At 37.7% G+C, this 14,256-nt stretch overlaps 2 protein-coding genes across 2 annotated transcripts; one reads left to right on the forward strand and one right to left on the reverse strand.

Annotated features, from left to right (window-relative positions):
* Positions 1-5,145: 5,145 nt before the first annotated feature.
* Positions 5,146-9,275, forward strand: LOC147279312 (EamA-like transporter family protein). The gene is made up of 5 exons (XM_086252324.1): positions 5,146-5,606; positions 7,026-7,275; positions 7,374-7,581; positions 8,225-8,456; positions 8,882-9,275. Exons 1-5 carry the CDS (start codon positions 5,496-5,498, stop codon positions 9,116-9,118), a joined length of 1,038 nt encoding a protein of 345 aa, XP_086108450.1. The 5' UTR covers positions 5,146-5,495; the 3' UTR covers positions 9,119-9,275.
* Positions 9,276-9,619: 344 nt separating this feature from the next.
* On the reverse strand, positions 9,620-11,153 carry LOC147279313 (Adenine nucleotide alpha hydrolases-like superfamily protein). The gene is made up of 3 exons (XM_086252279.1): positions 10,731-11,153; positions 10,018-10,139; positions 9,620-9,917 (listed from the first exon to the last, which is right to left on the reverse strand). Exons 1-3 carry the CDS (start codon positions 11,151-11,153, stop codon positions 9,767-9,769), a joined length of 696 nt encoding a protein of 231 aa, XP_086108405.1. The 3' UTR covers positions 9,620-9,766.
* Between the last annotated feature and the right edge of the window lie 3,103 nt (positions 11,154-14,256).

Raw genomic sequence — 14,256 nt, forward strand, 5'->3', positions numbered from 1 at the left:
AGTGCGCGGCCGGAAGCCTAAGTGGGTGCGCGGCGCGGAAGCCTGGGTAGTGCGCGGCGCGGAAGCCTGGGGTTGGTGCGCGGCGCGGAAGCCTGAGTGGGTGCGCGGCGCGGAAGCCTGAGTGGGTGCGCGGCGCAGAAGCCTGGGTAGTGCGTGGGGCGGAAGCCTCAGTGGGTGCGCGGGGCGGAAGCCTGGGTGGGTGCGCGGCGCGGAAGCCTGGAAGCTCGGGAAGCTAGGGAAGCTCGGAAGCTCGGAAGCTCGGGAGCTCGGAAGCTCGGAAGCTAGGAAGCTCGGAAGCTCGGAAGCTCGGAAGCTCGGAAGCTAGGAAGCTCGGAAGCTCGGAAGCTCGGAAGCTAGGAAGCTCGGAAGCTCGGGAGCTCGGAGCTCGGAGCTCGGAAGCTCGGAAGCTAGGAAGCTCGGAAGCTCGGAAGCTAGGAAGCTCGGAAGCCCGGAAGCTCGGAAGCCCGGAAGCTCGGGAGCTCGGAAGCTCGGAAGCTCGGAAGCTCGGAAGCTAGGAAGCTCGGAAGCCCGGAAGCTCGGGAGCTCGGAAGCTCGGAAGCTAGGAAGCTCGGAAGCTCGGAAGCTCGGGAGCTCGGAAGCTCGGGAGCTCGGAAGCTCGGAAGCTCGGAAGCTAGGAAGCTCGGAAGCTCGGAAGCTAGGAAGCTCGGAAGCTCGGAAGCTCGGAAGCTAGGAAGCTCGGAAGCTAGGAAGCTCGGAAGCTCGGAAGCTCGGAAGCTAGGAAGCTCGGAAGCTCGGAAGCTCGGAAGCTAGGAAGCTCGGAAGCTAGGAAGCTCGGAAGCTCGGAAGCTCGGAAGCTAGGAAGCTCGGAAGCTCGGGAGCTCGGGAGCTCGGAAGCTCGGAAGCTCGGAAGGTTTTTGCACCTCAACTGAGGGTAGAGAATTCAATGGGGAAAAGTTGTAACGTTCCCACAGACGGCGCCAAACTGTTGATGCCCAAAAATGGTAGAGCAGTCAACGTCGAGTCGAACCACGTAGGCCCGTTGACCCACCACTGAGCGGATGACACGTCGAAGTGGGGCAGGAACGGGTAGCTGGGTCCGACTGGTGAGTAACAGAGTGAGAATGATATCCAAAGCACCCTGCGCAAGTACACAAAAGTGAGCGGGAAGGGCACCGGTGTGGTGCCGGCCAAAGCTCCTCCGACGCTCAAGTCAGTGTTCAGAGAGATCTGAGAGCAGAGTGAGTGAATAGTATAATAATGATTTCAGTTGTCCTTTTGTGACAAGAAGGTACCTCTTTTATAGTACCTTTGGAAGAGTGTCAACCAATCTGGTGATGACACGTGTCCCTTGTGATGACTTGCACTGTAGGAGCGCCACGTGTCACCGGTCTCGAGGATCCGAGTGAGTTGACACGGGTCGGGGCCTAGGAGGCTGGAGCTTAGGAGGCCGGAGCCTATGGGGCCGGAGCTTAGGAGGCCGGAGCCTATGGGGCCGGAGCCTAGAAGGTCAAGGCCTAGGAGGCCGGAGCCTAGCGGGGGCTTAGCTTTTGGGTCTAGGCCCAAACGACATGATGTTAAGCCTTGTGTGACTTGTCGTTATGCCCAGATGATTAATCATACGAACAATAATCAAGGGAAATTTCAAGCAATAAACTTGAGTGGGCTATGATTCTCAGATGCTACTAACCATTAATGTGACTTCTCACTTATATGAAAGAGACATGCATTCTGGCCTAAACTTATATGCCAACTTGTTATTATTTATTAAGTTAATTTTTATTTAAATGTGAGTTCTAGTTGTAGGTGGTCATGAGTTTGAAACCTCCAAACCTCATCCCCTACTTATTTCATGCAGTGTGGGGGCTGCACCTATATTGTCATATCTCTCCAAGTGCACAAGGAGCTGCATGTGAAGGGGGTGTTAATTTTATATGCATACATCATTAGCTTATTCCTTGTGATCAGCTTAAGTTTTTGAGATTCAGTGTTTGTGTAAGACAAACAACATAATGCATATTCCAAAATGAGTTGGTGAACAGATATATACCATTGGTTTGGTTAGTTCACAGTTTGGCACTGATTCTCTGTGATGGGAAACCCCAATAAAGGAAAAAGATGAAAGGGAAAGAGCAAATAGAAATTAATACAAACAGAGGTTCGAAGCTATAGAAGCATACTAATTTCATGATAAATTTCTAGGTAGCTTCAAAAGGCAGTAGAAACTAGAGAGGCTCATGATCTGTCCAAAGATATTTATTTCATTGCTTCAAGAACAATGAAGGGTCTAAGTTTAGACTTCAAAACCAGTAAAGAACCTGATTTAGCGTTTATACTTTTCAAGGCTCAAAGTGGATGGTTGTGCTAAGTGGTTGAGTATATATGCGTTATGAAGTAAGACAAATTGACACAACAATTGCTATGGATGGTCAAGTACCCTCTATTATATCATCCAGAAGAAAATATAGAAAAAACACCGAATTTAAAAACCAAAAACAAAAAATCACCAAAGTCTTTTGAGAGTCTAAATTTGACATTCAAATTTATCTGATATGTGTGGTTTGTAGGTGATTGTAGTTTTTACCCTAAAATCCTATATGTGTGCTGATTTCGCATATAAATTAATGGATTTGAATTCTTTTGTTTGGTGTCAACGGCTTTAAAATAATTAATTTTAACTTGAATGTGGTTGTCCTCTTTATCACTCATTCAAACCCCATGCTCAAAGTTATCTTTGACCTTGATCGAATTATTTTATTGCGTACACAAACAGACTACATGCATATATGCATGTGCTTTGGAGAATTGCATTGCATTTGCACCTCATGAACTAACTCCAAAGTTATGTTCATGAATATGTGATCTAAATCAAGTGCCGGAAAGCTTTCAAGAATTCTATGGCCTCCAAATCAACTTCTTGAATGTTTATTTACTATCAATTTATGTCTCAACACCTTCAAAACTCTCTGTTTTTTTTTTTTAAGGAAAAATAACTGTAATGATTTTTTTCTTATAGTGTAAATCTCATATGTATTATATTGTCCGACTGTCTATTATATTGTATTGTTAAACCATCGATAATAATGAGAGCACCGTACATTCTAGCAAATTATGATAACATAATATATTAAACTATTTGTTACAAAAAATATTATATTGGTTATTATACTTGTATCAAAATGTGTTTTTTTTTTTTTAATCTAAAAACAAAATGTGTTTCATTAGATGTAGATGCATGATCAGATCCGGAAGTTGTCGTTTAGAAGCTAAAAATTTATGTAGATGCATGAGTAGAAAGGTGAAAGTTGTCGTTTAAAAGCTAAAAAAATATGTGGGTCAGACACAAGAGTATCTTTTAAGCATATTATTTTGTGCTAATTAGCTTTGGTTTACCCTTTTGATTTGAAGCTTAAAGGCAAAGAGCAATGTTTCCTTTCATAGAACATTGTAAACATTTTCAGTCATTTCAAGAAAAACAAAAGGAATTTTCTAGTCCAAAAAGCATCACTCTAAACTTGGACCTTTCCACCGCAATCATTGGGGCTACACATTATTTTCGTTAATGTCTGCTATCAAATTTTCATCATAAACCAGATGTTTATGCTTTGACACCAAAAATTGTGGTATCAAATTATAAACCAAATAAATTTGGTACCATGCTTATACTTTGATACCAAATTAAAAACCAAATATTACCCCTACTCCTTTCTGTTCATGTCGACACAAATATGCAACCATATCTTCCCTTCACACTAAAATGGATCAAAATTTTGAAGGAACATTCTCGTGACAAAAGAACAATAGAAAAATGAAATGTAAAATGCTAGCATTTTAGACATGAACTTTTTTATTTGGGTCGTTGTTTTAGACATGAACTGACCAAATGGTTAGTCACATTTTAGTTCCAACCCAAATTTTCAAAATGCGTGCCGACAGCTAACTCATAACAGAAACGGAAAATTCTTATATGCACCCTCTTGTCACATGACTCAAGCCTCTAGCATGCAATTTGTCAAATGAGATACAAATAAAATGGTATTTTAGTGCATAAACAAAAAGGAATTTTCATGGAAGGACTCCTTTCCATGCTTTGTATACGTTTTTTTACCTCTCCATTAAATAAAAAAACCCACAATTTTAGCTCTTTGAATGTGAAATAACTGAATAGTCATTCATTTTTATTTATTAATTTTTTTTATCAAGAATAGTCATTCATTTAAACCATAGTTCATCAAGATCATCTTGACCATTGTCTTGACCACTATAAAAGATGGATAACAATTTTTTACCTTTACTTATACCATAATAATTTTGTTCACCAAATTTATCAGGATTAACATTTGTAACAAATACAACTACACATGCATTAATTCGTATTGATTTAGTGACATTTCTCTATATTTTACACATGGTTAATATGGTTAACAATATTATAAACTAACATCTAGGAGTATTGTGGTAATACGACATCATAGTTAGATGTTGAAATTCATTTATTATATTAATTATTATAGTCTGTGATAAATTTACATATGAATTGTCACATAATGTAAGAAATTAATATGAACAAAATATGTGAGATTTAAGTTTTTAATAGAAGAAATTAATATGATCAAAATATGTGAGAATTAAGTTTTTAATAAAACATGTCATATAAGCATTTTCTCACAATGAAGCATGTCTCATATGTTATATATGGATCTTATCTCATTATAAGAAAATGCACCTTAGCGGTGAGAGACCATACCTTTACTCCTACCATCAAAATTTTCCAAAATACTTGGGAAGTCATGTGAGGGTTTGGACGGTTTTGCTTTGCCAATATAAATATGCACATTAATTAATCTGTAATTAAGGACAACAAAGAATAAACCCACCCCTCTTAAGCTGCAAAGTGTTAGAGAGAGAGAGAGAGAGAGAGAGAGAGAGAGAGAGCGAGCAGCCCCAATTTCTAATAAAATCAAAACAAGTCCAAAGCTTAATAATGTATATGGAAGGTCAATGCCAAACACACACAAGAATAAAATTATATTCATTGAATGGCTGCGATTTCCTGATCCCTTGGAGTCTTGGACCCGTCCGAAACTTTGGACCTCGTAGGTTGTGGGGCCCACAACCTAAAACGCTCTCGATGTGTGTGTGGGACTTATTGTTGGGCCGCTTCACGCTTGGCCTGGCCTGGCCTATACAAAAAGCTGAGAGAGTCTGAGACCCTCTCTATAACAAATATAGAAGAGCATAACATTTCCATGGCGTGAAGAGTAATAACGTTTTAGGAACTCCAACATAACAAATGGAAACACAGGGACAAATCACATGGGAAGAGGAGGACGACTAGCTAACCTCGATTCATTTCCACACCCTCATTCACTTTTGCTATTAGGGTTCTCTCTCTCTCTCTCTCTCTCTCTCTCTCTTTCTCTGATATCTTTCATCTCTCTTTAGCTGCCATAGCTCTGTTTTGGGGGGCTTTTGGCTTTGGAATTGAGGTGGGTCTCTGTGATCTGGGTCTCTTTTGGTGATCTGGGTCTGCTGAGATGGAGGAGACTCGGGTGTGCCAGTGGAGCGTCATTAGATCTCTTCTCGCAATTCTTCAATGGTGGACTTTCAATGTCACTGTGATTGTCATGAACAAGTGGATCTTTCAGGTCTGTCTCTCACTTTATGATTTTCCCTGATTCTTGAATTTTGTTTCTTTTACATTTTGTTTCTAGATTTTTGTGAACTGGGTGTCACTAATTTTGCTTTTTGATATAATTGGGCGTGTAAAAATGTTTGATTCTCTTGTGTTGCTACCTTAATTTTGTTTTAAACTTTTTTTAAACTTGTTTGCTTTTTGTATAGTTATATATATTGGGTTTAAAATTTGATGACTTCAGTTGAATTACCGTTTCTCATTTGATTTTGTCTTTGTTAAGATTCTAATTCATTTTCACCTGTTGTTCTTTTCCTTTATATTGTCCGTTACTGTCTGAGATGATTTAATTATGAAAATGTGACTTTGATTCTTTAGAATCTCATGAGCAATATTAGAAGCAAAAGGGACATTAAATTGATGCCGTCGTCAGGCCTGGGGCTGGCTGATTTTTAGTATCATAATTGCTGTTACATAATTGAAAGAGTAATGCAACAGTCACTAGAATAAATTCCAAAATTCGGGATGCCAACTGAACTAATGTGATGATGTTTCATTTCATATTTAGTCTCACCCTAAACATCATTTATTTCTAACAACTACCATGGTGTCATGTCATCTACCTTTGCTTTGGTAGCAAGTAAGTTTTCAGCATTGAAGAATTCTTGACCTTAGACTAGGAGTGAGGAAGGAAACTTAAAAGATGGCATACCAATGATGTTGTGCAGCTCCAAATTCCTCCTATTTCTGGTAGGAAAAATAAGTTTACCAGGGGTGCACTCATGACTTGATCTTTCCTCCTATTTCTGTGATCCATCAGCCTAACTTGTTTCCCCATTCGTATGGCCAGATGATATGAGTTTGGTACCTAGGCTGAAATATATATATATATATATATATCATTGGGGAGAGAACCATTCGAATCTTTAGAGATGAGTGTGGTAACTAGGCTTTACTTAATGCTTGCTGATGATATGGAGATATTAAAAACAGAGGTCAGACTCAGGGAAGGTTTTTTCCCCCTCATGGGTTGTGTTTCTTCATGGCTTTTGATAAATTCGAGGTACTGGTGAATACCTGATTTGTGATGGGCCTTGATTGATAAACAATATATTTATCTGAAAAGAATATGCCAGTTTTCCATTTTTTCTTTCATAATTTTTTGTATTATTTTATTGTCCCAATAATTACTACACAATATTGAACTACTGGAAACCTTGATTCTTTTCAGTCTTGGATAAATTATTCAGTAGTCCGGGAGCAATACACCTTCCTCTCACATTCAGGTGTGCCCCATAGTGGGGAGCAATACATCACTAATGTGTTTGAGGGAGCATTGCTCCCAGACTAATTTATAATTATACACCAGTCTTATAAGTTTATATGGTGGTTATCATGGTCTCCTAATGTTGAAGTGTTTCCTTTTATACAGAAACTGGATTTTAAGTTTCCTCTATCTGTATCATGTATTCATTTCATATGCTCGGCCATTGGAGCATACTTGGTAATCCATGTGTTGAAGCTTAAACCGCTAATAACAGTTGACCCTGAAGATCGTTGGAGAAGGATATTTCCCATGTCGTTCGTGTTCTGTATTAATATTGTGCTGGGGAATGTGAGCTTACGTTACATTCCAGTTTCTTTCATGCAGACAATAAAGTCATTCACTCCTGCAACTACAGGTCAGGCTGAGAAATTTCTAATTTTTTAATATTGACATCCCCTCTTGAAACTATTATGCTGTGTTGTGGCTCCATCTGATCTCAAAGAATTTGAACAGTTGTCTTGCAGTGGCTGGTTTGGAGAAAGTACTTTGACTGGCGAATTTGGGCTTCTTTGATACCCATTGTTGGAGGAATTCTTCTTACTTCTGTTACAGAGCTTAGTTTTAATATGCTTGGATTTTGTGCTGCCTTATTTGGTTGCCTGGCTACTTCCACAAAGACTATTCTTGCAGAATCTCTGTTGCATGGATACAAGTTTGACAGGTAGTCTCCTTGTCTTTTTGTTACCTTTAAATCATCATGTCTTTTTACATTGTTTTTCTCTTTTCTTTCTTTATTTTCTGGAAATATTCCCCATCTTTACCTTTTTCATGAGGTTTTTTTGAGCTTTGCTCATTTCATTCTTGTAGTTATCATAAGCTATTATATGCCTGATGTCTCGTGCATAAATATGTTGTTGGAATTCCAAATTCAGCGTTATTGTATCTTTTACGATCATGCTAATGTCCATGTGCATATAAGTTGACAAGTATAAATTTGCAATCAGGTTCCTTTTTATGTGCCTGGTAATGTTGTATGCATGTGTGTCTTAGCATCCTTGTAAGAAATAAGGTGGGATTGAGTCCCACTGCAGTGTACACAACCTAGGATTTTGTTATTTTTCTTTTTATCTTTTTCTGAAATTAGAGCATGAACATCAGCCTTTTCTTCTTTTTGTTGCCTTTTTGTAATTTCCCACACCCTTGCATCTATTTGTTTTACCCATTTTCTGTTTGGATATCTTGCCATGTGGGTTGTAAGTTGTAACACTAATGGTCTTTGTTTTCGTAGTGCCTGCTTATTTTCTCTCTCCTCAAGGAAATACTGACATACCATTGTTTTTTTATATTTTGGGTATACAATTTAGCATAAACACAGTGTACTACATGGCACCTTTTGCAACCATGATCTTGGCAGTACCTGCAATGCTACTTGAAGGTAATGGGGTTATTGAATGGCTTCACACCCATGAGACTCTTGTTCCATCCCTCACCATAATTTTCAGCTCCGGGTTATTGGCATTTTGTCTCAACTTCTCCATTTTTTATGTGATTCATTCGACAACTGCCGTAACATTCAATGTTGCTGGAAACCTCAAGGTAACCATTAATCAGAATCACTTACCTTGCAATATTGATTCTATAATATAGATATTTGTCACCTTTGTGGTCAAGTGAAGAATATTATTATTAGGTTCATAAATGTTACATCCCTTGTATAGTAGGCATAAGTTTCATCCTGTTTCATGGTGATGCATGTAGACTTTTTGCTCCAAGTAGTATATGATACACATCACAATTTTGTTAGAATCTAAATAGTTACAACTGAAAATCTTCTACTCCATTATACTCCCCTCACACACCATATTTTTTAATTATTGATTCATTGTTTCAATTACTTGTTAGTCGCAGGGCAGGATTCAATTGCTCATTATAGTCAGTCAATCTAGCTATAGCCCTTTTGGGCCATTCTAAATATGTTCTCAATCTATATAGCTATAACCCTTATACTGGACTGTCTACAGGTTGCCGTTGCTGTCCTTGTTTCCTGGATGATATTCCGAAACCCAATTTCAGCTATGAACGCCGTTGGATGTGGAATAACACTTGTGGGATGTACATTCTATGGATACGTGAGGCACTTGATCTCCCAACAGCCGCCCGGAGTTGTAACTCCTCGAACACCCCGGACTCCAAGAACTCCACGGGGTCGCATGGAGCTGCTTCCCCTTGTAAATGATAAATTAGATGATAAGGTCTAATTGTTCAAGTCATGAATTGAGGTTATTGGCAGTTGGAAAACGATTTGTAGGAAAAATCAGTACACAAGACCTACTAATCACCTCTTTGCTATGTAATCCTGCTTCAGATTACCTCAAAATTTTAATATATGTTTTTTCCCCCTTGCCAAACTAAGAATATGTTCTTGTGGGTTGCATTATTTTTTGGGTGAATATCAGTCTTTTGCAGCCTTCCACAAGAACCTTGTTCAAAATTCTTCTCCACTAATAATACTACAATAGCGTCTTTAAGTTTCTGATGTGAAGTGTACTTTTGCAAATGGTTCTATGATGACTTTATCAGTAAAGCATTTATAGGCGCTGGATCTGGTTGGAAAGTAAAATAAAAGCTTTTAAAGGTTGGAGGAAGTGAGGAACGTTCAATTAACTTGCAATGATTCATGAGAAGCAATTAAAGCATAATCAAAGAGAGAGAGAGAGAGAGAGAGAGAGCTTTTATTTCATTAATACAAAGAAAGACCATCTAGTTAGTAGTTACTAGTTAGGTAGTAAAATTACACGCTAATTAATGTATACTTAATTACTTATGAGACTACGAGCCATAAAGATCATATCATCTTAGAGAACTAAGCTGGTGGGTCATATGAGAATCCTTATTAGAGAACTAAGCTAAGCCAAGAGCCAAAAATCCTTCTGCCATCTAGTATTGATGAGGTAACCACTCACACCCTTGCTCTGCTTCCTCACTCCTATAGTCAAGCACTCTGCATTGTTGATGCAATGTTCCACAAACTCCTCTGTGCTGCTTGTTCCATATAAGCTGCATAAATGATAAAAAATACCCCACAAGGTCAGGTTCAGAGATCAATGAGTTTGGGATGCATGAAAATGGCTGATCAGATTTGTCAAATTGGACCCACCAGTGAATGAGGGAAGAGGGCTTCTTCTGACCCAGCACTAGCACTGAGACCTCTAGCTTTTTCACCTGGCTTATAACTGTGGCTAGTCTTGGTCCTTGGATCACAAGTGCTTCCACCTCCACCTGAATATTGTCCCAAAAAAATAATATAAACACAGCTAGAATAAATGTAAGTGAGTGGGAGACATAGAACAGAACCTATGTCCCCTCTCTTTTTTTTTTTTTTCCTGGGAAAAGGCAAAGCAACTGAAAAAGAAAAAAGAAAAAGTCTGAGAAGGTAAACTGTCACTGATGAAAATCATTACCCTTCTCCCTCTAAAGAAGAGAAAGACAAAAAACAAAATGCTCAAAGAAATTGGTAAAATTTAAAAACCAAAGAAGAGAGGAAAAGAAATAAACTGAAAGTGAAGGTTTTCCCTCTCTTCAAAAGCACTGAAAGGTTGGACCACAAAAGAACAAGCTTTGAAAGGTGAAAGGGAAAGGAAGATCAAGTGGGATCTATCAAACAGAATGAGAACACTCTCTGGCTTTTACAACTTATTGGATCTATCAAATAGAGCAAAAAAAGAAAAAGAAAAAGAAGAGGAGGGAAAATCTATGGAACCCATTTGAGCTAGTTCTATAAATCTATGGAAAATCTATGGAAAATCTTTGGTAACAAATCTTTCATGGAACATGATGTCAGAAAAAAAAATGAATAAGCAATTAGCATACCTCAGGTTTGCAAGCCTTGCAAAGAGACCCAAGAGAGTTGGCAAGGTAAGGGGAACAAGAAGAAGAGTCAGAAGCCCTTTCAGAGGGCTTGTGTGAAGAACCAGGGATGATGTGGAGGAGAGTGAGCAAATCACCCTTGTTGGCTACATGGGTGAGTGCCCACATCATTGCATGCTTGGAATGTGATGAGTCATCCACCACAACCATCACTCTCTTCCTCATTGCTAACCCACCACCACCACCATTGTCACAACCATACATGTTGTTAAGCCCTTCCATCTGCTTCAAGCTGCTTCCCTCAGAGCGCCCAACAACACCAACACCACCACAGGGCTTGCTATTTCCACCAGCCCACCTCCTTGATGTTGATTTCCAAGCCTCCCTTCCACTTAATTGCCTTAAAAATGAACTTGGACGAGGCATTTCTATTGCCCCTTTTGCCTAAAATGTGTCTGTGGACTACACTAGTCTAAGAGTGTACTACTAGTAGTCTAGTACCACACTCACTCACTGAGAGAGAGAGAGAGAGAGAAAGAGAGAGAGAGAGAGAGGGTTGGTATGAGGGGTTCCTGGTTATTATAATAAGGGGTTCTTGGTTATTAACTTATTATAACGAGGGAAAACAGGGATGTGAGAGAGAGAGAGAGAGAGAGAGAGAGAGAGAGAGAGAGAGAGTGGGGTTAAAAGAGTGGTGGGATGCAAACTGCAAAGCCATGATTTTTATCTTTGTGCAGGTTAAAGCATCACGGGAATCACTGCATGGTTGTGACTTTAGTCTGCATGATAGATATGGTAAACAATCAGTGTGCTTTCCCTGCCTTGTTTTGTTTCATATGTGACGATGATGATGAAAGAGAGGATTCTTTGTACCATCTCTCATAACTATTTCAGATTCTCCTCCTGCTCATTTTCGAATCTCTACCCATGATCTAGTATGATATGAAATGAAATGATGGGAATACCATTTTATTGGACTTATTTTAATAATAATAACAATAATATTATTATATGTCATTTCATGCCACAAGTTGCACAGTGTCAGTACTGGCCAAACACATAATGACCAGACCCTTTTTTTTTTTTTTTTTTTTTTTTTCTTTGTAAGTCAATAACTAGACCCCTCAAATTGCAGTACTAAACTGTACCCATTTATGTGCACCATTTTTCTTTCTTTTCAGCTGATCTTTTCTTGAGCTTCCCCCTTTTCTTGATGATGTCCAAACTGTCCAACTCTTCCCATTTTTCAAGCTTTTCTGTACATGATCCAAATAAGAAAATGGAAGATGTACAGAGCAAGTAATGCTAATCAAAAGACTAGCTAGTACTAGAAAACAGTAACATGATGAGAGGATATCAATTTTTATTTTTGACAGTCAGTGTGAGCATTAGCTGTGGTCAGTAAGTTCTGGTTCAACTGTGTTCTTAGTGAGGTAACTATGGAGTTATGATTTTAATTCATTTAGTTATTTTAGGTGCTGAATTGGTTGTGGATGAATTGAGGTGAGTGTGTCACACTGTCACATGAGAATTGAGATAGTTGATTTCTTTAAACAATTTGAAAATTGGTTTTGTAGTGAGAAACTGGTCCATTAAGATTTGGTTTGACTATTTTTAATTGACAACTTTCTTTGTGAAGAATTATAAGCTGATTTATGATTTGTGAAAAAGAGAATTTAGACTGTTAAACCCAAAATATTATTGTTTTTGTTGATTTTTGAACCTACCCCTGTTCCTGTACCAAGGCAACTAAATGGGATCATGAATATTATATTGACCAGGTGCTTGGATTGTATAAAACTTTTGCTAATTAATTAACGGTTGAGGAATAGGTATAAGTTGTATAACCGTATAAGTATACCCAATATTCTGTTAGTCTAATAACACATAATTACATATCTCATTTTCAAAGACATGAGAGTTTAAGATGTTAGTTTAAAGCTTAGGCAACAACACTGACTTGTAACTTCAGTTTTTTTTATTTTTTTATTTTTTTTATTGAAGGGAATTAATTCTAGACTTATTATTTAATGGAAGCGAATATGTGACATTATATTTTTTACACAAATTTTCAATGAGGTCTATTTCATATAAGATTTCAACGATCCGAACCGTTTATTTTTTTTGTTCTTCATTAAAGGATAATTCTTGCAAAAAATTAAATAAATCAAAAATTATTTATCTACAAATATTAAATTGTCAATATTGGTTAACAAAATAAACACTTCAAATGTTGACCATTTAATATTTGTAGTTAAATAATTTTTAATTGACTTAATTTTTTACAATAATGATCTTTTAATTAAAATCTAAAAAATAAACAGTTCAAATCGTTAAAATCTTAATTAAAAATTTGTGTAAAAAATATAATGCAATAGATCTATCTCCTTATTTAATACCCCACCACATTGTAGTCAAAATCTACCTATTAATAAAATGAAAGCAATTATATATGTTGGAAGCATTTAAGTTCAATTTATGTCCTTTACCCAGATCTTTCATTTTCTCATTTCTGGTTCATTGACTTTGTCACTTGATATCGGCCCATTAATGTGCTTAGCTGAAAACAAATCTGTCACATTAATTGTATTTTGAGGAGCACTTTGAATGCCATTATGCAATTAGCTGATGCATCTGTCTAGGAAATAGGCTTTTCTATCCCATACCAGCGTAATAGATGGTAGAGCAAAGTCACAAAATAAGAAATTTAGGCCTTATAAACATCTGAAAAATCTTCCCAAACTGAGGTCCGATGATGACCGGACACAAAATGAGTGAGTATTCAAATGCACCAACCATAATAGATGGTAGAGTTGTTTGGTTGATATATATTGTTACTCTATTTTTTGACAATTTAAACTCTTTAGGCATAATAATTGTTTTAGATGATATTAGAACTTTATTTGTAGGAGGTCTTGGGTTTGGATTCACCTGCACAGAGGGAGGATAACAACTTAAATTTTTGGGATACATTGGTTGTCTAACAATTCACATAACAAGAAATTTAGGCCTTTTAAACCTATTTTTCAATAAAAGTTTAGAATTATCAAACGTAAAGTGAGTGTTGAAATATTCAATGCGCTCACTCTAGATGTCTAAACTTTTTTTACATCACGAGTGTATACACCAATTACATTTGTTGCTTTAACACGTAATGAACATTTAGTGTCCAAACTTTTTTTTTTTATTTTTTTATCACGAGTGTATGTATCAACTACATCTATATCTTTAATACGTGATGAGTATTTATTGTATATGCATTCGTTACTCGAAAGTTTTACCACCTCTTAATTCTTACGTTGCTTGGTCATGGACCTTGTCGCCAACACAAATTATTGGAGATGTTAAAAATTAAAATTTAAATAAAAGGGGGTGGGAATGGTAAATTGGTAACTAGATGTGCAATTGGGTTATGAGAAAGTAATGGTATCTTTTGCTTCTAGTTCACTCGTCACTTGGTCAGACATGAGAGTTGAGCTAAAGAATACTCAAAACTGCATCATGTCATACTGACCTGACAGCAAACAGC

Source organism: Dryas octopetala, chromosome 7, assembly GCF_963921425.1.
Source record: "Dryas octopetala chromosome 7, drDryOcto1.1, whole genome shotgun sequence".
Taxonomy (NCBI): domain Eukaryota; kingdom Viridiplantae; phylum Streptophyta; class Magnoliopsida; order Rosales; family Rosaceae; genus Dryas; species Dryas octopetala.

Bases quoted from the DNA above. Each gene is read 5' to 3' on its own strand.
- LOC147279312 (XM_086252324.1), top strand. From the start codon at position 5,496: ATGGAGGAGACTCGGGTGTGCCAGTGGAGCGTCATTAGATCTCTTCTC. The intron at 7,276-7,373 runs GTCAGGCTGAGA...GAATTTGAACAG, and splicing joins ATTCACTCCTGCAACTACAG to TTGTCTTGCAGTGGCTGGTT. The intron at 7,582-8,224 runs GTAGTCTCCTTG...TATACAATTTAG, and splicing joins CATGGATACAAGTTTGACAG to CATAAACACAGTGTACTACA.
- LOC147279313 (XM_086252279.1), bottom strand. From the start codon at position 11,153: ATGCCTCGTCCAAGTTCATTTTTAAGGCAATTAAGTGGAAGGGAGGCT. The intron at 10,140-10,730 runs GTATGCTAATTG...GACAATATTCAG, and splicing joins GCAAGGCTTGCAAACCTGAG to GTGGAGGTGGAAGCACTTGT. The intron at 9,918-10,017 runs GTGGGTCCAATT...TCATTTATGCAG, and splicing joins CCCTCTTCCCTCATTCACTG to CTTATATGGAACAAGCAGCA.